Source organism: Hemibagrus wyckioides, linkage group LG17 (assembly GCF_019097595.1).
Source record: "Hemibagrus wyckioides isolate EC202008001 linkage group LG17, SWU_Hwy_1.0, whole genome shotgun sequence".
NCBI classification, from domain to species: Eukaryota; Metazoa; Chordata; class Actinopteri; order Siluriformes; family Bagridae; genus Hemibagrus; species Hemibagrus wyckioides.
The window spans coordinates 23,222,803-23,246,593 of record NC_080726.1 but is presented as its reverse complement, the minus strand read 5'-3'; the positions used below and the strand labels follow the sequence as shown (position 1 = coordinate 23,246,593).

The window sequence follows — 23,791 nt, the reverse complement described above, 5'->3', positions numbered from 1 at the left end:
TGTGTGATCATGGCCTACTTTGTGTTTTTATATGCAAAGCTTAGTAGGAAGAAATCCAGAACTTGTGGCCTGATCTTGTAGCGATTTGGCCACTCGTCTGAGGAGTTTCATCAGTGCTGTATAGATTAGTGGTCTGGTGTCTTTATCTCAAGTCCAATAGAAATTTAACAGTGTCTTTTTGGATAACTACAGGCTTCATTAATAATATATTTCTGAAATGCCCTTTTCAGCCAGGGGCCACCATCACAAGCCGTACCTCAGTGAAAAGAAAGAGCAGTTGGTAGGTGCAGGTTATATGAGTAAGTAATAAGGATATGTAGGAGTTAATACAGGCTACACAGTATGCTCGAATGCCTTGGCAGCGAACGTAGCATGTTACCTTTCTTGCTGCCAGCTCAGCACACCACTATTAATTATAGTGTGACGTTGTGTCACTTTACTGAGAGGTCTCTTTCTGTGTGAACCAGAACATCCTCATCACCATACCAGAGCCTATGCAAACTCCCCTCAGGCCATCACCTCCCTCTAATTAAAGAGGGCAGACCCACAGTCTATGTGCTTGTCTGCGCCCATGTTTTTGTATATTGGTGAGGACCAAATAGCTGCACAAGGATAGGAATATCAGACAATCTTGACCTTGTGGGGACTTTCTGACCTTCTGATTGGTTACTGAGTTTGTGATTAGGGTTAAATTCAGGTGTAAACATAGTATTAATCAGATGCATGTCAGAGGAAGGTCCGTGTGTGTGTGTGTGTGTGTGTGTGAGATGAGAGGGATAAAGGGCATGACTCGGAGCAGGTGTCTGCTGTGCTGGTCGGTGTAGTGCGCTGCCTGCACCCTGCTGGGCGGAGGGACGGAGTGAAAGAGGGAGGGAGTGAAAGAGGAAGGGAGGGAAGAGCACTACTGAGGGTGGAGATCGAGACGGAAGTGCAGAACAGCACTCGTTTTTCACCGACCGATCGGTTCGTCCGCGTGCAGCCTACCTGCGTGGCGGAGACGCGCTTCGGCGGGAAAAGCGCTTTCCTCGAGCGTTGGACGGACGGACGGACAGACGCGCGCGCTCGCTCGCGCGCCCTCACGTAAAAGAAGGGCGGCCTCACACGCTGCCTCTACTGCTGCTGCTGCCTTCTTCTTCTTCTTCCTCCTCCTCCTCCTCCTCCTCCTCCTCTTCTTCAGCGGACCCGGATTTAATCTGTTTCACTTGTGAGCGAGCTGGGAGAAACCCGAGCCTGCGCCACTCCAGGGATTTAAACAAAAACAAAAAAAAAAATGGATATGAGCTTTCTTAACAATGGACGTGGTAATGAACGCCGTTTTCCGGTCTCAATATCCTGGTGAATCCGAGGAATAAAAACGGAGCGAGGAAAAAACAAAAAAAAGTCTCGTAGCTCTGCGGAAACTCTTCGACTTCTGAGCGGCTTCTTTTGTCCTTCCCACCACACCAACTTTCTTTCTCCACTCGTGGTTACGTGGGCTAGCTAGAGTCAAAAACACACGCGCGTGCACACGCGCGCACACACACTCACGGGAAGACACACCGAAGGATTGAGAATAAACATTATATATATATATATATATATAGATATACTTTTGTTGGGATTTGTTGTGTGTTTGTGGATTATAACGCCGAAGAGGAGCGGGCGGAACGTCATGTTCCTCTTTGTACTGTTTTGTCTGTGAATTCGGTAAGTAAACATCAAAATGGCTTCAGTCAAGTCCTCGTGAACTAGACGCTAATACACCGGCATTTTAATATCGACACAATCATTTCATTCTCCAGTAATATTGTAACAAAAAGAGGTTTCATCGCCAACATCAGACCTGCTGCAAACATACTTCACCGTTTACTTGACAGTTCAAGTGCTCAAAACACTCTAGAACTACTACCTGAATTGTTCTATCGACATTTAATAATAATAATAATAATAATAATAATAATAACAATAACAGAAGAGCGTACATGTCCTTTGACTCGACCAATAATTGCATTCAATACCATTTCATTGTATCTATCTATCTATCTATCTATCTATCTATCTATCTATCTATCTATCTATCTGCCTGTCTATCCATCCATGCAGGTCATATGAGTTTTTTTTTATTTCATGTTAAATAAATCCATGTACATGTTTGTGACAATGCTATGAAACTACAACACATTTCCCAGACTGGACATGCTTTGTATTTGACTCAATGTGATGCATTATATGACAATAATATGTGAGGGTTTTTTTTTCTTCTTCTTAAAATTTCCACATACAATCAAACTATATGTTAAGAAAAGAAAAACCCTCCCTTTTGTTTCTGAGAGTAATAAAATCCACACAGCCTGTCAAACTGGCTTCAAATATCACCTAAAACCAATTACTACAAGGAAATTGTCCTAACCCTCGGCAGTCAACGTTATCAGAGATGTTCACGTCGCAGTCGAGAGCCCTGTTCTAACCTGAACATCCAATAATGGCAAGGTCATTTTAAGTAGTTCCTCATCACAGGGACTTCTTTTGATTCTCCTTAACCAAGGACAGCTTAGCTGAGATTTAACCGTAAATAAACACACTAGTTGACTAAGCGCAATTATTTACCCTGTTCCTTTCAGGATGTTCCTTTCAGTGTAATTTATGAGGCCCTGAGCCCTCACTAAAAGCTGTAAACGTGGTGCTTCTTAGGATATGTGATGTGTTTTATAGGGACATTTAATATTCCAGTGACTATGAAACAAGGCCTAGCGGTTTGATGTTGCTTATAATACTGTTTCCATTAGAATGATTATTCGCTGGATAGCTTATTAAAGCCAGTCTCTCAAAGTTTAGAAACCATGCGCATTCTTGTTGCGACGAGCAGAAAAAAATCAAACTCGGACGCCAGACTTTAACTCCGTTTCGCTCAGATCTGTAATGTTATTGTGTGTCTGAGTGCTGCTGAAATCTAGAAACGTTATATCTCCTATTAGCTCTGAGCAGATGGCATGGTGAGAAATCCCCAAGGGCCGAGGAGAAGACTGCAAAATGCAATATCTTGTTAACCAATTAGTGTCCTGATAACTTAAGGAAGTGTATGTGGTGAGCCAAGTGCGTGCTAGTAATCGCTAAAATAATTGGATTGGAAGACAGAACCATTACCATGAATCATGTCAACGTTAGTGAAGGTTACAGAGACTGTGTTGCTCGTGACATTTTGATAAATGCAGTTACTAAAATGCATTTAATAGACAGTCATAAGAGGTAAAATGCGTGCACTGAGGTAATACATTAACATTTGCCTTCGTGTTGCCTTTGCCCTTTAAGACTGTGAAAACCGAAGCACTTAAGAACGTAAAAAGATTATGGTTATATGGTCTCCAGTGTTGGTTAATGGTATTTAGGTCTTTAAATTAGAGACGGTGCTTTAGAAAAGGTGCTGGCTAGCACATGTCAGCAGGAGCCAAAGCCTGGCTTGTGACCCCCAAACACCGATGGCAAGGCCTGCTGGGATTCCAGGGTCGGGGTGACCATCAGCCTGCTGAGCCAGGGCTCCACACGAAATGCTAGTGGATGCGGATAGCTTCCTTTAACAGATGACGACCCAGAGGTGTGAGGCATTAAAGCCCTTCCTTGTGACTAAATGCCACTTGTGCACATTCTATAATTGGAGGCAGAACCCAGACTGACTGGAAAGCGTTTTTTTTCTCTCTCTCTCTCTCTCTCTCTCTCTCTCTCTCTCTTTTCATAGACGTATCCAGTTGCATCATATGGCGCATTTGAGTCTCGCAAAGCCTATGGGCCGCGATGGTGGACTTGAGTTAAAGGCCATTTGCTTCAGTTACAGCCGATTTTCCTCCAAGTAGTTCTTGGAATCCGCTTTAATTGGACAGCTGTGAAGATTACCAAGTTTTAAAACGGCAATCTATAGATAACTGTTTCTCAAATATAGTCTTGCGTGATGCAACATTTACTGCCAAAGTTGTACGACTCCACTTTGATTATCCCCGGGTTTATGATATCTAATATCACACGGCGCAGCCACCGCAACAGCGTAACCGAGCGATGTTAGTGGCTCTGTGACTGATAGCACTGATCTCTAAAGCATGTAAGCTTTAAAAGGTTTAAAAGTCATGGGTTCATGCTCTGGTTGGGGATGGCCTAGTTACATTAGCATGTTGTTGATCTGGGATATGTGTCTGTGCTGTTGGTATGGTGCTTCTGCTGAGGTACCATTTAAAGTAAGATAAGGTCCCAGCGGAGCTAAACTGCAGCTCATCCACTTGGCTGAAACCCAGCTGTCAAATGCTGACAGCTTCCCTCAGCGCAGAAGTCTTACCTTGTCACTGCCTGGAATAACTGGAGCGGCTATTTGCGGAACTGTTTTTGGCCCCGGCCTCGGTATTGCTCACATCGTGTGGCAGCCGGCCATGGCCGAAGGTTTTTGCACCTTTGTAACTCTTGTGATCTATGTTTATTAAAAGGACATTGCAGAATGTGCGCATTCACGTAGGCACACAAGGTTTCTACATGATCTACTGCTTAAGGTGTTGAAACCTCACATGTCCGGACATGGACACCATTAACGTTATTGCAGTCCAATGGTAGCTGCTTGTGTATTCTATTTTTATTTTATTACTTTGTCAACAGAAACGCTTCTGCAAAGGACCTTTGGAAAGCCTGTTATAAATATGCCTGAAAGCTTTTGATACAAAATCCATTTCCTGCACATTCAGGGCTCTAAATTTTCCAAGAACTATTGTGAGGCATTCCAAGAAAGTGAGGCATTTGGCCTCTACAGATTCATAGCCAGAGCTCTTAATGCGGAAAAACCAACATGCGATGGAATGTCAAACCTCATTTAAAGGCTATGAATGGTCTACTCATACTGGAATTGGTGCAAATATGTACAGCAGTAAAACTGTTATGTTTAAATGTGTAGCCTGGAATATATTGAGATATATTTATATTCCCAAATATCTCATGTTTTCAATTTGACTTGTGCAGTATCCATTTCAAAAACTATAAAGATATGGTACAGGGCACCACGCCGTAAATGTATGTATTTTTTTCTTTAGAATCCCATCTATTTTTAGTTCATATATTACGGATTGCTCACAAAAGCTTTCTGTTGCCAAGCCAAGAAGGCAGAGCTTTAAGTGCAGACTTAATTGCAACTGGCTCATAGATGATGCATAGGAAATAACCCATCCAAGGCCACTGCATGATATATTAATTCTCAGTCCGGCGCAGACATAGGTATGAATGTTAGTACAGATGGATCCTGAGAGACTGCAGAGCCTGCACAGGGTTCACATTGTTCTCGCCGTAACCTGAGCCGAGCCAGGCATGAGTGGAGGGGAGGGAGCGATGGTGTGCAGCCAAGGTGGACTCTGTTGAGCGATCAGCAAGACAGCTGCCCATTCGGGAGCTTTCAACGCGGCTCAAATAAATACTTTGACTACCTAACTTACGAGCGTTAAGATCCCACACGCACGTTAGAGCCGCGACTGCAGTGGCTCGCCACGCTGGCCCCGTGGAAGCGGCCCAGCCCTTTCTCATTTGTAAGGTCATTCTTTAAAGCCGTCCATTATAAGGAAGGAGTGGAGGGGAGTCCCTGGGGTCCTCTGGGCTGCAGATTGTTATACTAGCGTACTAGGGGGATTGGTTTCTAGGAAGCAGGCGGCACGACACATCCCAGAGGCATTGACGGCTATTGTGTGCATGCCCGCCCTACATCACTGCCGCTAATCTCTAACTGAGAGAAACCTGACCGCTAAATAATGGAAGAGCTCAATGCCAGCGCACTCACCTATTTCCTGGCATGGACCAATTTGCTTGCCGCAATTCATGTGTTCTTTTCAAAGTCTTCTGTCTTACACGGTACATTGAGAAAGGGATTATCTTCCATGCCAGGGCCGTCTTGCTCGAATAACACAGTAGGTTTTATTGAATGCAGCCAGAGTTTTCTCAGGTCTCGATATATGGTTTGAGACTATAATTACACCGTAGTCTGTTAATAACAACAGTAGAAGCTTGTTGGAAATGGTGTTAGAAATTTTCTTATTTCATTTCGTGTGGAAGAACTCAATGCCTTTTATATTGTGATTGATGTTAGTAATGTTCTGTGGTGAATTCACCATCAAACAGGCTTAGTGTTGGGGGAGTGTGTTTGCTTGCCAGAGAGAGAGGCAGAGACATAAGGGAAGTCTTCGCTTAGACGGTGTGTTACCCTACACCACAGACAGTGAACTTTCAGACAGAAGTAGAGTATACAGAAAGAGCTCCCTGGTGCCTTATTTGAGTGCCATAGAAATCCACTGGAGGAAAATTTCATTAACCCAGCTCGTTACACTCTAGCTGGACTGCAGACTTTCCGCACTTAAAGCAGCAGCTCTGCAAAGATGTAAAGCTTGCATTGCAGTGGACGACTCAAAGCTGTCGGTTCGACAAAATGAAAAACCCAGCGTGTCTCATAACGCTTTCTCCTTTTTACCTTTCGATTTATTTCCTCCTCCTGTTCTCTGGATAGTATGAAGCGTAGATCAAAGGTTGTTGTATTGCTTGTAAAAGAAATGCCGGGAAATTCTTCTATCGAAGTGTCTGCTGCACGGGAATGTAGTAACTTTGTGTAATACTCAGATGTTGGACAAATGTTTGCTGTATATGTGAGAACGGTTATGGGCCAGATGCCCCTTTAGCTGACTGGGCCTCATTCACAGCTAAGCTAAAAGCAACGTGAGAAACTATCGGCGCGCAAGAACAACTGTTCCTCTGTTTCGGTCATTTGCCAGTTGCACTCGGGCAGTGCTGTCCACGAACCGCCATGTTGCAGGAGAATTCACAGGCTGTCCCTTGTCCGGCGTTGCCAGCGTAAACACATTTTCTGACTTTCCTCTACGTCTTTACGCAAGCTTTCCCTCAGACCGTTTCTGAAGCCTCCATCTTTTCTTTCGTGTACACACAAACCTCTTGCAGTGGCTCCTTCACAAGATTTTCCTGTCACTCTGAGCAAGACAAAAATGTAGAGAACAAGAGTATTTAACCTTCAGCTAATCTCACCTTTGTGTGATTGGAGGGATTAGGCCATTAGACTCAGCATGCCTGGGAGGTTTAGCTCAGTAATGGGGTTGATGAATGACAAAAACCGCTTGGACAAGAGAGGTGCCGATTGAAATAGGAAGACACATTTGCTGGTGGGCTGACAGCTTGAGAAGCTTAACCCTAATACCTAACCTTCATCAAAGGAACATTAATGTACCATGACTCAAACTGGAAATAAGCACTTAGAGTCACAATCAGGAAATTCGGTAAGGGAAAGTGGCAGCATGGAATTTTTCTAAATGATTAAAATGGCTGCAGTAATGTTTCAGTCAAGGTATGATTCAGAAATAATTGCATAGAACTACAGTGAAAAGGTTTAAAGGGTTAGAACAAAGCAGCATGTTAGCTCACACTGTTAGATAAATATCCTACTTATTAAACATGCATATTTATTAAAACAGGACATCATTTCTGTAAAATCAAGCTTTTTTTTTTTTTTTTTGAAAGACCTTTGTGGAAAAGCTCCACAAATTTCACAAGCATCCACCAAATCCACCAGCTCCACACTTGTAAAGCACCACAATTACACAAGCACCACAAATCCAGCAGCTCCACACTTGTAAAAGCACCACAATTACACAAGCACCACAAATCCAGCAGCTCCACAATTACACAAAAGGTGCACTGAAGATTATTTTGTGGTCTATATCTCAAGTGCTTTGTAGCACAAAGGCATGTTCCTTGAGGCAGCAGCGCTCTTGTCTGCTGTTCTTCCTGGCGTTACCATGCTCACCCCCCTGTGGTTGCATCACCCCGCTCAATACAAACTGTTCACCAGGGGAGAAGCGACGCTCTGCAGAGGAGGAATAAGCTGTTCCTACTACTCCCTCCTCCATGGACCCCTGGTGCTTCCCAAAAGGAGCTTTACTTTAAGAGAGCCTAACCATCCATTATGGACCTCTCAAAAGACCTTTCACTCTAGATACAACAGGCTCCAGGGGGGAAAAGGCCCGAATTGACAGCCCTACACAAAAGAGATTTACTGCTTATCTTCATGTGCATGAGTGGCATTCAAAAAGAGGTAATTGCAGGTTGTATACATCGGCAATCCTCCTGGGATTTCAGGCCTCCGCCCCATTTGCATTCACTATTGCCGCTCCCCTGGGAAGGTCCAGTAAATGTCAAAGTGACACCAACATTAGCCATTAAATGCTAGGTTTACTTTGAGTGCAGCAGAATTAAAAGAGCACGGCGGCATAATGTCATGGAAAAGGTGCTGCAATAAAAGCAGAAAGGCTCGCTTTTATTTTCCTTAACCCCTGCTTTATTAGCTCTTTCAAATGACATGGCCCTCCCTGCCATACCCTACTCTCTGGCGCTTTTGTCCTGGCTGCATTACTGCAATGTGCTCTGCCCTGTTTAACAACATTAAACAGATAGCATTATACTAACATCCCTTCTTGGAACAACATGCTATCAAATGTAATTAGCGGATTATTAGTGGCCTCGTTCTAAATTAGGTTATTGTCCATAATGCAGTCTCGCTACACTGGATGTATTTTTGTTCCAGTACTAGTCCACAGAGACAGTGCAGTAAACGCCGGGACGTACGCTAGGGGTGTAAATTGTGATACTTCAGCATCGACGGATGTAAAACGTTCGTACTGACGAGATTGTATTTTGTCTCTTGCAGGTATCAGTGATGTTAATGATACTACAAGTAAAAGTCCAGACGAAATCGGGATTGGAGATTTTACCAGCGGAAGACTAAAGTTTCCTGGCAGCAAGCGAAGGCGCAGGAAAGCATAAACCGTCTCTGCACGCTAACTGTGCACGAGAACCTTCCCGAAGTAAAAGCTGTCATATAACAGCCCCTGTGCTCCTGGGATCAGCAGGATCGCACCATGTTTTCTCCCACTACAGCCTTAGCTCCTCCTCCACTCCTAACAGGAAATGCTCTAGCCGTGCCCGGTGCTTCTCCTGCAGGTCCCTACACAGGTACGTCACGGCGTGCTTTATATGACAAACGTGCTGATATTTGTGCTGAAACATTGTGCTGAAGTGTGCATGATTGTTGAATTTACAGAGCAGGACCTACTGCGCCAAGAGCTGAACTCGCGCTTCCTGGCCTCCCAGAACGTGGATAGGGGAACTCCTCTGGCCGCTCCATCATACCTGCGCACCGAGTTCCACCAGCACCAGCATCAGCACCAGCATACACACCAACACACACACCAGCACACCTTCACCCCTTTCCCTCATCCGGCCATCCTGCCAGGCCCTGTAGCACCCCTGGTGCGTACCACCACCAGACATGTGAGGATGAGTTAACGAGGCTGCTTTTTATTCTCCTAATGGTCACGTTTGCAAATGTATCAGTGAATTTGATGGAGGACTAACGCGACCATAGTTCTGTATTAGGGACACTCTGTATTAGGGGCTGCGTACTGATAGCAGATACATCGGATTAAACCTCTTCGGTCTGTAGAGTAACATTTGAACTTCTTTTCTCTCCAGTTCGACAAATACCCACCAAAGGTCGACTCCTTTCACAGGCACAATGTACGTCTTTTTCTTTTTAATATAAATTTTGTTTTAATGAAAAATCGCATTTTCACTCATAGTCCCATCATCTTTTACAGTTACTTCAGTCATATCCTTCAGTAATGCCGGGAATGTCCCCCATGGTGCCCCCAACAGGGATATTCAGCTCTCTGCAGGGAGCCTTCCAGCCCAAGGTACTGCAGCTCCACATACACAGACTAACCTAAATCATCTGCATTATAACATATTATTAAAATGATTACTTTTTGCTTAAAATTACATTTAGATAGCGTAGTGGTAGTGTGGCAGGTGAATTCCTAGCCTTTTCCATGAGCAGTGTTATTGACTGCCTGATGGAATCACAAAGACTTTGCAAAGGATTTCATATATTTTGTATTTTAAAGTAGTGTGTGTGACTTGTGATTCGTTACAACAGGCCTCCAACCCGCTCGATGTAGTTCCCGGAGCGGGAGCAATGCCTCGTCCACTCCTACAGAAGGAATCCAGAGTAAGCTTTCGAAGCATGAATATTATTATTGTGTATCAAATTATATCTTCACCAATTGGCTTTTTTCCATCTAACTAAACTGATGCGTTCTGGTCTGAGAACAAACTAACATATGCATAAACCTGCCACTTGCATGTTGTGTATGCCAAGGGACATTTCCTTGAAGCTGATTTAAAGTAAGCAGGTGGACACTGAGTAAATAGTGTTTTATGCTCATTGTTTTCCAGTTGTTGGACTCTTCGTGCCCTACACCAAAGGTAAGAGCTGCGCCCTTTCCTCGCAGATAAAGCTTTATTCAGCCATCTGTAGAAATCGGAGATACAGTAATTTCCCTGTGTTTGCTGTACAGAAGCCAGGAAAGTGGTGTGCGATGCATGTTCACATTGCATGGCAGGTGTACCACCATCAGCAGAAAATAAAGGTATGTTAGCAGATCAAACACTGGCACTGTAGCCATGACTCTTTTGTTTGTTTTGGAAGCTATTGTTCCTTCAGCCTTTCTCCATCTGTGTTTACCAGATCACTGATCTTGGGCTTCTGTCATAGCTACTAGAGCGCTAAGCCCCATTCTTGTCTGTGTGCATTTCAGAAGCAGATGCAAAATGAGCCACACAAGCTAGACTTTGGGTTGAAGCCAGAGTTCCTGAGTCGACCTTCTGGTTCGGGCCTCTTAGGAATGATCCAGCAACCGCGTGACTTACCCCGCCCTTCCACCATCTTTTCCAGTGCTGGTAAGTCATGGGGCTCGGTCATATGCGGCGACACAAAAGCAGACAAGGAACAATGGGCATTTACTGTATAACAGTATTTAGTGGAGATCTAATAAGTCTGTAGGATAATTATCACATTAGCTGTGCGACATTTTCTAGATCACTTCACTGTTCACTGAATCAGACATGGAAAATTATATAGGCAAAATAAAAAATATTTATAGTAAATAGTTTTAAATATATAATAATGATGACCGTTTCTGTTATCAGGTTCCACACACCCTTCGGTCTCTCCCTACGGATACTTACCCCACCCTCACACTAATCTCCACACACCCCCCTCTCATCATGGTGAGTCTGGCTTCCCAAGTGATCATTGTGTAATTCTCAGGTATCCTTGTAAACACACATTCAAACACTGTATTGTTTTAAATATATAGACCCTCTGAGTAAGCCACCAGCGTTTGGAGGTTTGGGAATACTGAGCTCCACGGCGTTCGGAGGGCTTGGGAATCCCACAATAAGTAAATAATCTGCTTTTTCTGTTTGGACTCATCTTTTTATAAGCCTTTTATATGTGTTGTAAGATGTCAAGTCTAATCTAAAAATACTCGAATCTTTGCTCCAAACAGCAAGCTCTGCACATGGAAGTAAAGACAGTAAAGCAGCTCCATCTTCAGCAGGACCTCAGGAGCCCTGGAACAGGCTGCAGCAAACACCCTCTTCTTTCCCTACACCCCCTGCATGGCCCCAGCCCCCTGAACTCGAAAGAGTAATGGACAAGAGAGACTTTGGGCTTAACAAAGACGAGCATGAAAGGTCTGAAATTATTCTTAGTAATTTTTTTTTTTGCTATTAATTTAATTGGAATGGACACGTAAGGTGCTCTTACATGCTTGGTGAACATCCCGTTCCGGATCTAGTTCCCTGTTATAATAATCCTCACTCTTCGGGGAAGGCTGTCTACTAGATATTTAAGCGTGGCTGTGGTGATTAACCCATTTAGCCACAAGACTATTAACGATGTCCGGTGAGGAGACCTGGGGTGCAGTCAGTGTTCCAGTACATCTTAAAGGTTTCCACTAGGGTCAGGGGTCTTTATAGGCCACTCAGGTTCTTCCACCTTGGGGAAATAATGTTTCATGGTTGTTTTGTTCACATGAACATTGTCATGCTGGAACAGGTTTGGGCATCTTACTTCCAGTGAAGGGAAACTGTAAAACTACAGCACACAACGACATCCTAGACAATTGTGTACTTTCAACTTTGTGTCAATAGTTTAGGGACAAATCACATAATGGGTGTGGTAGTCTGGTGTCCACAAACATTTGGCCATGTAGTGTTTTTCGTTTGTTTCCTGCCTGCACTTGTGAGACAGAAAAAAAGGATAGCAGTAATATATAGTACTTATGTGTAGAAATATTTTTATGCAACATTACTTCCTGTTTGCTTACATTGATTTTCCTTGTTTTGGCAGGGACACAAAAGAGAAGGTAAACGTGAGACACCTGTCACCTGCTAACACGAGCCCACAGAGTCATAAGCCCACAGTACAGTCTTCTAGAGACACTCCTGAGCCAAAAGACAAGGACAGAGCCAGAGAACGAGTACAATCCCAGGAGCCCCCCAGTCAGAGTGGAGAAACGGAGGATCAGAGGCACCGGGACAGCCAGCAAGAGAAGAAAGAGAAACCTGCTAAGGGTGACCAGCGTCCTACAGAGGAGAAGTCTACTTCTGAGGACACTTTGTCCCCACAGCAACAAAGGATTCGAGTCGAGAGGCGCAGTAGTGACGGATCACAGTGGGAGCCAGACGCAAAGAGGAGTAGACTGGAAACGGAACACGTGAAGAGTGTCCAGGTTAAAGTAAAGGAGGAGAGGAGAGAGAATCAGGACTCTCCTGAAATCAAACCACCTTCTAAAGTCTTGGAGAAACCAGTGCAGGACCGAAGAACCCCAGGCATGCATCCTTTGCCCATGTCATCCATTCCTGTGCCTCTAGGAATGACAGGATTTCCACATGGCCTGGAAAGGACTCGCTTAATGACACCCCTTGTCGGGATGAGCCCACTGCCTGGAGCCGAGCGATTTCCATATTCTCCCCAGCACTGGGATCCGATTCGGAGTATGAGCCGTGGTCTGGACATATCTCAAAAAGACCCCGTTGCCAAGGAGCTGCTGCTGAGGGGCGACCCACTGCAGCGTGTTTACCCACGCGAGCCGCTCCTCCACCCGCTGGCGCTGGAACAGCAGCAGAGGTGCCAGCTGGAAGAGCGCCATCGCCTGGCACTGCTGCGTGAGGAGAGCGAGAGGAGCCGCCTGCTGGCACTACACCACCACGCCACCCTCGAGACCCAGCTGGCACATCCCGGCCTCCTGCCCGCACCCTATGCCAGCCCGCTGTTCCCGCGCCTGGCGCTGCCTCATTCTGCACCCTACGGCACTCTGAGCAAGGCTCTGCCTCCTGCAGGCTACATCCATGCCCCCCCGCCCCCTCTGCTGCATGGAATGCCCATGCGGCCCCCTTCTCCCAGACGGACTACGCCACTGGCGGACAGAAATGTCGAGGCACCATGAACGGGACATAACGCGGGCCTCGCCGAGGCTGAGCCAAGCACTTCATGTCAAATATGTGATAAATATGGAAATGTACAGGGGCAAAAGCGTCTGGGCTGTTGCCTGGATCCAGATTACGTCTAGATTTTCATTTAATTGCAGTGTCAGTGGTGATCCAGAGTTCTTTTTTTTTTTTTTTTTTTTCCAACTTCCGCTACGCAATTCATTACCAGGAAACTGGCCCATCATTTTTTTGTGAAAAAATTAAAAGAATTTTAAGAAAAAAAAAAAAGACTTGTTTATTTTTTGTGCTTGATTAATATCGAGTAAACAACATTAGACAACATTTACAACAAATTTAAATACAAATAAATAACAGTGTCAGCAAATCGTAAACTGACTACGTATTCGATTTCCTTTAAAGCAGAAACGTTTGTATTACGTGTATAATAAACACTGTAAAAAGCTGAAAATACAACTTATCAGCTAAAACGACTGTAAAAAGCAGATGGAGGTTTTAGAAACAGGAATCTACAATCAGCATTAGTACCAGAGATTTCCAAGTGGAAATATTATTATAAAGCCTAGCCACAACATTAATATAAAATCATTTATAACGATTTAAAGAGGAAAATGTAAATAGCCTTAAAATTAAAAAACCTGCTAAGAAAAATCCAAATATTTTTCTTCGTTAGACTAAGACTAAAACCGATGTAGTAGAGCAGTGTTTTGTGCGTGTAATTTCTCCTCACACTACATCCATACCCAGCCCTCGAGCCACAGCTGCCAGCGCCCTCACTGCCCCGGACTCCATCCCCGAGTCTGATGTATTCTGTTGATCCCCGTTCATCTCGGTCACTGTGCTCAGTATACAGTACACCGGTGCTCTGTCCTTTACCGCACCGTCGTGGTCATTCATAAGCACCGTCATGGAAGAGGACGAGGAGGAAGAGGAAGAGGAGGAGGAGGGGTAGGCAGACTGTGTGGAAACATCATTCATGCTCTCCGCTTGTAGCGCAGGTCTCTTGGTCTGAGCGCTCGAACCAGAGAGCTTCCGAGGTGTGCGTTTTTCTGCCATGTTCTTGATCAGCTCTTCCGTTACCTCAACGGTCTCGAAGCGTACCATGTTCAGGCGCAGGTAGCCGTCCTCATCTTCTTTATACCTGCTCATCATAAAGAGATTATTAGTCAGCTACAGGATATGACTTATTACACACTGCAAAGGGTAACCCCTTTGCAGTGTGTAATAAGTCAAATCCTGTAGCTGAAGTGAAAATTTAGTAAATTAGGTATCATCAGGTAGCAGACCATGGTCCAGATGCAGACCTAGAAAAGTATTTTCAGTAGAGAAAAAACAAGAAATAGAAAAAAATTGTATCAGAGCTGAAAACATTTTAGAAAAAAGGCCATCATTCAGTGACCCTAGGTTCTTAAATACCTAGCTTGGCTTCTTATCGTCTTATTATCTATTTAGCAGAAGACGCTTATCAGAACAGAGACTAAGACTAGTGCAATAACTGATACAGATATCTATATAATCCTTTCTATCTATACACACACACTTTTCCAGGAACAGCTGTACACTTGTACATTTATAAAAACAGCCAATGATATGGCAGCAGCGCTATGCATAAAATTGTGTAGATGCAGCTCAAGAGCTTCATCAAACAGAATAAGGGAAAAGGTTTGGAAAATCTCTACGACTTTATCCTGGTTCTGGGTACCAGATGTGTGGTGCTAAACTGCTGAACCCCTGTAGTCACCCACAGCAGTCTTTAGAGTACACAAAATGGTGCTGGAAACCAAAAATATCCTGTGGGGGGGGGGAAGGTCTGCAGGCTGAAACACCCTTCTTGATGAGAAAGGTCAGGAGAATGACCAGATTCATCTGAGCTGACAGGAAGTCTATAGTAACTTCTATAAATTGCATGTCAGAACACACAACACACCAACAAATGGAGGTTGATGGGTTACAACAGAAGCAGACCACATCAGGGTCCACTCCTGTCAGCCAAGAACAGGAATCTGAAGCGATCTTGGACACAGACTCACTGAAACTGGTCAGGAAAAAGACCAGGTGATTTTTTTCCCCCCATCTGTCCAGTTTCAGTGAGTTCATGTTGGTCTCAGATTCTTGTTTTTAATCTGACAGGAGTGGAACTGATGTTTTATGTATGCTGAGATGCACCCCAATTGTAAAGTATACACCGATCAAGCATAACAGTATGACCACCTGCCTAATATTATGTTGTTCCCCTTTTGCTGCCGAAACAGCCCTGACCCGTCCTGCACTGTGTATTCTGACCCCTTTCTATCAGAACCAGCATTAACTTCTTCAGCAATTTGAGCAGCAGTAGCTCGTCTGTTGGATCGGATCACACGGGCCAGCCTTCACTCCCCACGTGCATCAGTGAGCCTTGACCGTCCATGACCCTGTCACCAGTTCACCACTGTTCCTTCACTTTTGATAGATACTGACCACTGCAGACCGGGAACACCCAAACAAGAGCTGCAGTTTTGGAGATGCTCTGATCCAGTGGTCTAGCCATCATAATTCGGCCCTTCGTCAAACTCGCTCAAATCCTTACGCTTGTCCATTTTTCCTGCTTCTAACACATCAACTTTGAGGACAAAATGTTCACTTGCTGTCTAATATATCCCACCCACTAACAGGTGCCATGATGAGATGATCATCAGTGTTATTCACGTCACCTCTCACTGATCATAATGTTATGCCTGATTGGTGTATATATATCCTTCCTGGGATAGAATCTGGCCATTTTCCCTCTGACCTCAACAAGGTGTTTCCAACCACAGAACTGCAGCTCACTCAAAGTTTTTGTTCTTTGCAGCATTCTGTGTTCTGTGTAAACTCTAGAGCCTGTTGTGTGTAAAAACCCCCAGAGATCAGCACTTTCTGAAATATTCACACCAGCCCATCTGGCAGCGACAATCATGCCGCAGTCACTGAGAACACATTTTTCCCCCCTTTCTCGTGATTGATGTGAACAGTAACTGAAGCTCTTTAGCTGTATCTACATGAAACATCCAGGGGTACAGGTGTTCCTAATAAAGTGTATAAGAACACCATAACAAGTGAAGCCAAAATGTCTTGGAGACCCTCTAGTGGCTGGCTTCAGTACAGTTTTTAACCTCACCCATTCTCCAGTTAGTGAACTGAGAATGACCCAAGCGTAGATTTTAAGTTACACCCCCACAAATAATTTTTCCGTATCGTGTTCCGTCACTTTTACAAGATATCACTTAACTCTGAGATACCTCAATTTAATTTTCCTAATAACTTTATACACATTATTTGATGATAAATGGCTGATGATGTCACTGACAGATTTGGACACGAGTCAGTACTCAGGCGTTTTCTAAGACGGGTCTGAAGATCTCGAGAGCTCTGTAGCAAAACATTGCCTTGTTCTGCTGTACGCTGTTCTAACAGACCCTCAGTAAGGAGGTCCTTGCACTTTTGATGTATACGCTAGCTTGTTACTGATATTGACCAACCAACACAACCTCAATTTCATAACAATCTATGGTTTACGGTGTGACTGTATCTCATGCTTGAAGTAGTTTGGTAAAGTTACCCAGTCTCTCCTTTTTAAACCAACACCACCGAAATAACTAGCAAAGCATACACCACCACCCAAGAAAAACAGCAGATTATTATTATTTTTTTGGTTAGAAAAAATAAGATTTTGTTGATTGGAAATTCCAGTTAGTTTCCAGTACATTTGTCACAATTCATCACTTAGGTCAGCTAGCTAGCAGCCCGGAGCTCATTCAGTCATGACTCAAAGCTCTAAAATCTTTTTCTGACAACATAAAAATTATTTGTACCGTTTTATATATTAATACACCGACCAGGCATAACATTATGAGCAATGCATAAGACTGATGATCTCCTCATCATGGCACCTGTTAGTGGGTGGGATATATTAGGCAGCAAGTGAACATTTTGTCCTCAAAGTTGGTGTTAGAAGCAGGAAAAATGGACAAGTGTAAGGATTTGAGCGAGTTTGACCAAAAGGGCCAAATTGTGATGGATAGACCACTGGATCAGAGCATCTCCAAAACTACAGCTCTTGTGGGGTGTTCCCGGTCTGCAGTGGTCAGTGTCTATCAATAGTGGTCCAAGGAAGGAACAGTGGTGAACCGGTGACAGGGTCATGAGCGACCAAGGCTCATTGATGCACGTGGGGAGTGAAGGCTGGCCCGTGTGATCCGATCCAACAGACGAGCTACTGTTGCTCAAATTGCTGAAGTGGTTAATGCTGGTTCTGATAGAACGGTGTCAGAATACACAGTGCAGGACGGGTCAGGGCGGTTTTGGCAGCAAAAAAAGGGGACCGACACATTATTTGGTGGTCATAATGTTATGCCTGATTGATGTAGCTTTGTACCTTGCTTGTGTGCTCCCAGTATGAAGAATGACCAATACGGTTAGCTAAGAGTTGAACCTACAGTCTGATCATCAATGTGCTTATGCTTTGGCTCCAATTTTGACCAAACGCAGTTAAGATGGCAGCTTCCAACACAACAAATTTAGGATAAAGGGCGTCGATAGTGCCGTGTTGTTTATTCATATATACAGCCACTGGGCTCGAGACATGAAGTCAGAAAGGGGAGAGTGTATTTATTGTCAAACTGATGAGATGCAAAAATAGTCAACAACAAAAGCAGTCTATTTGAATGTGAATGGACAGAGAAGTATAATTTCATTCTCCCTGAATCGCGTTCAAATCAGAGGCATCTCATTGGTGGTCATGTGAGATACCACTATAAAATTAAATATAGCCACTTCAAATTGCATTATTTATAGCCATCATTAATGGTTAAGCATTAAAAGATAACTGGTCTCCGTTCAATCAGGTTAGTTACTTATCTGAAGAATTTTATGGTCCTGTACCTTCATAAATCTTAGTTGAATACCTGTGCAACATACAAACAACTGAAAAACAACATACCTGAAGCGGGAATGTCCTGATGGCCATTTGAGCTGATGTTTCTTTCTCAGATGAAGGGTCAGGGTGTAACACCATGAAAAGTTCTTGTCACACAGATGACATTTATACCTGGACACCATGTTCCCCTGCTGGAACAGTAATAACACCCCATATAAAAAAACAAAAACACAAACGTCCAGCATGTGAAATGGCAGAAAACTTGTTCGTGTGTGTGGTTACGGCGCCCCCAGCTGGCTAACCTCGTGTACTCTTTTATAATGCTGTTTCATGGTGTGAGCCATGCGAGAAGAGTAACCGCATCCCTCCACCGTACAGTGGTACGCCGCTCCTTCGTTGTGGGTCTCCATGTGCTTCCTCAAATCGTGCTGATTCTTGAAGCTGAAGAGCGAAAGTAAACAAACATTCACTCCAGTTCTTCTCTCTTTTCTATATAATTAAAATAAATATTTCTTTATTTAATCACAGGCTAAGAAAAATGGAAGGTGTGGACATCATAATTCGCTACCTGCTCTCACAGAAGTCGCATGGGAAAGGGCGCTCGTCACAATGGCGGAATTTGATATGGATCTTCAGGGTGGAGAGGGACGTACACGTCATGTCACAGAGTGGGCACTTTATGTGATTCACTGGAAAATTAAAAAAAAGGACATGCCCAGATAAATGTGCTTTAATACGGTGGTTCTCATTTCTGGTCCTGCTTAACATTTCCGCCTATTGTTACCCTGACAAGCAACGTAACACTTAGATATAATTACAAAACACAACCGAGGAGACTATAACATCCTCAGTGTTGTATATCTGAGTATTTATTACGCGTGTACCGACTCGTCATGGTAATTCACGAGACTCGAAGTGCCATTGTTTAATCTCAAGGTGTGTGATCTCATATTTCTACCACTGACATCGACTACGCCTGTATACTGTCTGAGAAAGATTCCAAAACGTGATGGAAGGTTAACATGCCCTGCAGGCGAGCGTACCATGCTGCCGGACATGATCTCTCAGCAGTCTTTCGTTAGCAAAGCCTTTGTCACAATGGGCACATGTAAGAGAATCTGAAACAGGAAATCAGGACAGATTATTGAGCAGCCAGCACATTAACATCAAAACCACATTACAAAAAAGTAAAAACATCATTTTTCTTTCTGTCTTTTTTAAACTGATTTTCTGAAATTGACAGACACAATGTTTATGAAAGGAAGACTGAAGTACCTTTCAATACTGAAGAACAAAATGAGGCAGTGGACAGTATTAGATTTTGGTGGTAAAAAACCATAAAAGAAAAATAAATAAGAGTTGGAAGGGGTTTAAATTGGCCCCCGGTTGTGGAATGGTACAGTATGCGTGTAATTACTGACCCTCTGGCTCGGCCTGTCTCTGAATGTGATCAAAGAACTTGGTGTTGCTGGAGAACATGCAGCCACAGGTTGGACAAGCCACCAGACGCTCCTGAGTGTGACTGCGCAGGTGCTCACGCAGACGGTACTTGATCTTAAAGAAGGCGTCGCAGCCTGAAACCAAGCCAAACCTCGTTTAACTCCTAAGACGGCCACATAATACAATCATCTCAATATGTTTACCTGCCTGACCTACCTTTCCAGCTGCAGAACAGAGCCTGCTGTTGGTCAGGAAGTGGCTGTAACTCCGTGCAGTGAGCGTGCATGTCCACATGGCGGTAAAACCACTCTGGATTGTTAAAAGAACTCTGCGGAAAGAGAAAAGTTGCCCGAGTACATAACCGCCTCTGCTTTTATTCTTGTTATCCCATTTCAGAAATCGTAATGAGACTGGGTTTCGTCTTCCTCATATCGTCTCAGGGAGTTTTCCCGTTGCCACTGTGGCCTCTGGCTTGCTCATTAGGAATAAATCAAATATTATTCTGAATTTTTACGTTCCTGTATAGCTGTTCACTACAGTGACTGAGAAGTGCAAAACACAATAAATGCAAAAATAAATGGACGATTCAGACAAAGCGGAAAAGGTAGGTATAATAGTTTGTGAATGGAATTCTTCCCTCTGATTGGACGAGACATCTGTCACTCGGGATACAGAGGAAGTCCAGCAGTAGAAAGTGGATTGGTGTGTGTATGAACACAGCTCTGCTCTTATAGCGCTCCTTACATCCTTTAATCTGGAACAGTTTGATCTTCCAAACATACCTGGTGTGTTTTTAGAGAAACCTTTACACCATTATACACTATCAGTATATCCAAAATCACGCCATATGAGCGTCCTTCCTCAAAGGAGCGCTGAATTGATTCCATTATCTTATAAAGAGATTTATATATATATATAAATAATGTTTGTTATTTTCTTTAAAAGATTTTAAAACATGGTTTAAAGTGAAGGCAGAACTCCACACATGTACAAGAAATAATGTTAGATACACAATTTCCTACTTCCTGTATATCCTGAGTGACAGATGTCTCGTCCAATCAGAGGGAAGAATTCCGTTCACAAACTATACCTACCTTTTCCAGACTGTCTGAATTCTCCTTGTGTTTTCTGATTTGTTATCGTGTTTTGCACTTCTTGGCCACCGTAGTCCACCGTTAAAAGCGTTCCGCAAATAAAACTGAAGGAATGAAAAGCTCATACTAACATCACAGTGTTCCCACTGACACACGAATCCCTCGGAGATGTCCGTCACCAGGTTGTTGCTGTGCAGATCCTGAGTGCAGCTGGGAAGCTCGGGATGGGACTGGAGCAATTGAGTCCCGATGAACTTCAGTTTGCTGTGGAAGTTATGGAAGTGTGCATGGGCAATCAGCTCATTAGGACTTCCCATAGCCAGGAACTCACAGCCCTGCCACAGACACTGATAATCATCTGAAAGAGAGAAGGAAGACCATGCAACAATTTACTACATTATTTAACCCAAAAAAGCAACAATGCACAAAAATTTTTAATTAGACCTCATTAATGCATAGTTGGATTCAACATTTGGATGATTCCTGCCCTAGAACAGTTAATTGTTCTGATCTAAAATCTAAGACAGCATGACGATTGTAAAAAAGTATAAAGGCTTCTGTTCTTGGCTGATTACTCAGCATGAGTACCACTGGCTTCAGCTGTTACCCTTAGGCTGTTTGTTCACACAATGACCACCATCAGCCTACGTGTCCACCTCCTGTGAGGCCATTTCACGTGAACTTAATAGTAGTCTAAATGTGTGTGGTTCCTGCACAATCTGGCATCAAGGAATAAGTTGATGGGACCCACTCCCAAATCATCTCACCGACTCTGATCCTGGGGTCAGAACCTGAGCACTGATAAAGGGCATTAAAAACAAATTTGCAAGGACACACCTACATACGGAACATGAAGATGATGTGGCCACTAAATAAATCGAAATAAACATTGATCAGCTCAGTTCATCAATAAGAACCAATGCTCCTGATTCGTTAGTGACACATCACTAACACATCACACACACCACTGTATTAAACATGAAGGCAATGCATGTATATACGGTAGGTTTAGAAGAAGAAGAACTTAAAGAGCAAGAAGCCTTTATCACCACACATACATTACAGCACAGTGGAATTCTTTTCATTGTGTATTCCAGCTGAGGAAGTTGGTGTCAGAGTTCAGAGGCAGCTATGATACAGTTCCCCAGGGGCAGGGAGGGTTAAGGCTTTGCTTAGTTGCCCAACAGTGGGGCGTGGTGGTGCTGGGGCTTGAACACTGATCCTCCAATCAACAACCCAGAGCCTTAACCACTTGAACTACTACTGCCCAGATTATTGACAGCTAACAGCTTATTAAGAAGCCAGGGTCCTGGGAGAGACCTTGCTCAGAGGCCCAACGGCAGTAGCTTGGCTCAAACCCCTGATCTTCCGATCAGTGACCCAGAGCTTTAACTGCTTCAGCCTTCACTTCCCTAGTATGGTAGGTTCAGTTCATTATGGGATGTATGAAGGAGATGTGGTTGCTTAGTTGGATTAATCATCGTAAGGTTTTGAGTTCGAATCCCAGGTCCACCAAGCTGCCACGGCCACGCCCCTGAGCAAGGTCCTTAACCCTCAACTGCTCAGTTGTATAAAATGGGGTAAATTCTAAGTCACTCTGGATAGAGGCAGTCTGCTAAGAAGCAATTTCTTGACTTTAAACAACTTACCAAGCTCCTCCACGGTGTCCGCATCCCCAAGATGCTCCTTCAAATGTAAAGACATGTGTTCACTCATCTCCTCCATACTGTGGCCTTTAAATGTACACGAGGACCATTCACACGCAATCACCATGTTGGAGAGATTTCTTTTTTTCGCCATGATCTCCTACAGAGGCATGAGCCAAGTTAGTAATGAGGCAACATCTCAAACGCACGGTAGGTACACACACACACACACACACACACCAATCAGGTATAACATTACGATCAGTGAGAGGCAAAGTAAATAAGACTGATGATCTCCTCATCATGGCACCTGTTAGTGGGTGGGATATATTAGGCAGCAAGTCAACATTTTGTCCTCAAAGTTGATGTTAGAAGCAGGAAAAATGGACAAGCGTAAGGATTTGAGCGAGTTTAACAAAGAGGGCCAAATTGTGATGGCTAGACCACTGGATCAGAGCATCTCCAAAACTGCAGCTCTTGTGGGGTGTTCCCGGTCTGCAGTGGTCAGTATCTATCAAAAGTGGTCCAAGGAAGGAACAGTGGTGAACCGGCGACAGGGTCATGGGTGGCCAAGGCTCACTGATGCACGTGGGGAGTGAAGGCTGAGACGAGCTACTGTTGCTCAAACTGCTAAAAAAGTTAATGCTGGTTCTGATAGAAAGGTGTCAGAACACACAGTGCAGGACAGGTCAGCAAAAGGAGGACCAACACAATATTAGACTGGTGGTCATAATTTTATGCCTGGTCGGTGTATATAAATATATCAACAGTCTCTGGACATGTCTGAGAGATGCCTGATCATCCTGCTGCTGTAGATGCTCTAAAATGGACTTACACTTCCCAAAAACAGTTAATGACCAAGACTCACCCTCGATTCAGTAGATGCAGGGGATCTGTATAAACCTACAACCGCATTTCCGACCTCCAGGTGCTTTAGTAACTAAGCTTGAGATTTCCTCAGGTCATTGGAGCAGCTAAAAACAAGTCAAACATTTATATTTTTATTCTCCACCTCGAAATGTCGAAGTTCTGGTTATAATAACATACTACTAACTAATTTAGTTCACTGACCGGAAATGTTGTTCCTGCTTTATTCACTGATAAAAGTCTAACTAGATAGTAACTGACTTAACAAATTAAATACTTACCGTTCATGCACTGAAGTATAAAAATGTTATTTTAAAAAAAAAAAACAAAAGTACGAAGATTAAATGTTAAAATTCTGCTCTATAACATGACCAGAACAGAGCAGCTCAAAGCTTGTGTACACTGATACACATCCCTTAAAACTGAGCTTGGGCGCGGGATAATGGCTGAATTTCAATTCTCACAAATCTGGTTAAGTAGTGCACTAAGTAGGGTGTAGTATCTGT

At 43.7% G+C, this 23,791-nt stretch overlaps 2 protein-coding genes across 6 annotated transcripts; one reads left to right on the top strand and one right to left on the bottom strand.

The window, feature by feature from the left end:
• The first annotated feature begins 907 nt into the window (after positions 1-907).
• Positions 908-13,524, top strand: auts2b (activator of transcription and developmental regulator AUTS2 b). 2 transcript variants are annotated; one of them, XM_058413534.1, is made up of 13 exons: positions 908-1,686; positions 8,699-9,003; positions 9,092-9,300; positions 9,523-9,567; positions 9,648-9,743; positions 9,986-10,057; positions 10,285-10,314; positions 10,407-10,478; positions 10,647-10,788; positions 11,038-11,118; positions 11,208-11,291; positions 11,400-11,586; positions 12,245-13,524. In XM_058413534.1, the coding sequence occupies exons 2-13, from the start codon at positions 8,910-8,912 to the stop codon at positions 13,341-13,343; spliced, it is 2,211 nt and encodes a 736-aa protein (XP_058269517.1). In that variant the 5' UTR covers positions 908-1,686; positions 8,699-8,909; the 3' UTR covers positions 13,344-13,524. The 2 variants fall into 2 exon arrangements, with proteins under 2 accessions (XP_058269517.1, XP_058269516.1); XM_058413533.1 differs by having other exon boundaries at positions 9,092-9,321.
• Positions 13,504-23,730, bottom strand: zgc:112083 (uncharacterized protein LOC550461 homolog). Of its 4 annotated transcripts, none has more exons than XM_058413538.1 (11): positions 23,567-23,730; positions 23,287-23,392; positions 22,422-22,578; positions 20,904-21,130; positions 19,895-20,006; positions 19,660-19,812; positions 19,282-19,356; positions 18,807-18,927; positions 18,541-18,679; positions 18,302-18,426; positions 13,504-14,485 (listed from the first exon to the last, which is right to left on the bottom strand). In XM_058413538.1, the coding sequence occupies exons 3-11, from the start codon at positions 22,570-22,572 to the stop codon at positions 14,071-14,073; spliced, it is 1,518 nt and encodes a 505-aa protein (XP_058269521.1). In that variant the 5' UTR covers positions 22,573-22,578; positions 23,287-23,392; positions 23,567-23,730; the 3' UTR covers positions 13,504-14,070. The 4 variants fall into 4 exon arrangements, with proteins under 4 accessions (XP_058269521.1, XP_058269519.1, XP_058269520.1 ...); XM_058413536.1 differs by having other exon boundaries at positions 18,302-18,429; positions 23,567-23,728; XM_058413537.1 differs by lacking the exon at positions 23,287-23,392 and having other exon boundaries at positions 18,302-18,429; positions 23,567-23,729.
• Positions 23,731-23,791: the final 61 nt, after the last annotated feature.

Bases quoted from the DNA above. Each gene is read 5' to 3' on its own strand.
- zgc:112083 (XM_058413537.1), bottom strand. From the start codon at position 22,572: ATGGCGAAAAAAAGAAATCTCTCCAACATGGTGATTGCGTGTGAATGG. The intron at 21,131-22,421 runs GTAAGTTGTTTA...TCTCTCTTTCAG, and splicing joins GGACACCGTGGAGGAGCTTG to ATGATTATCAGTGTCTGTGG. The intron at 19,357-19,659 runs GTCAGTAATTAC...TTCCTGTTTCAG, and splicing joins GAGACAGGCCGAGCCAGAGG to ATTCTCTTACATGTGCCCAT.
- auts2b (XM_058413533.1), top strand. From the start codon at position 8,910: ATGTTTTCTCCCACTACAGCCTTAGCTCCTCCTCCACTCCTAACAGGA. The intron at 10,058-10,284 runs GTAAGCTTTCGA...ATTGTTTTCCAG, and splicing joins TCCTACAGAAGGAATCCAGA to TTGTTGGACTCTTCGTGCCC. The intron at 11,292-11,399 runs GTAAATAATCTG...TGCTCCAAACAG, and splicing joins GCTTGGGAATCCCACAATAA to CAAGCTCTGCACATGGAAGT.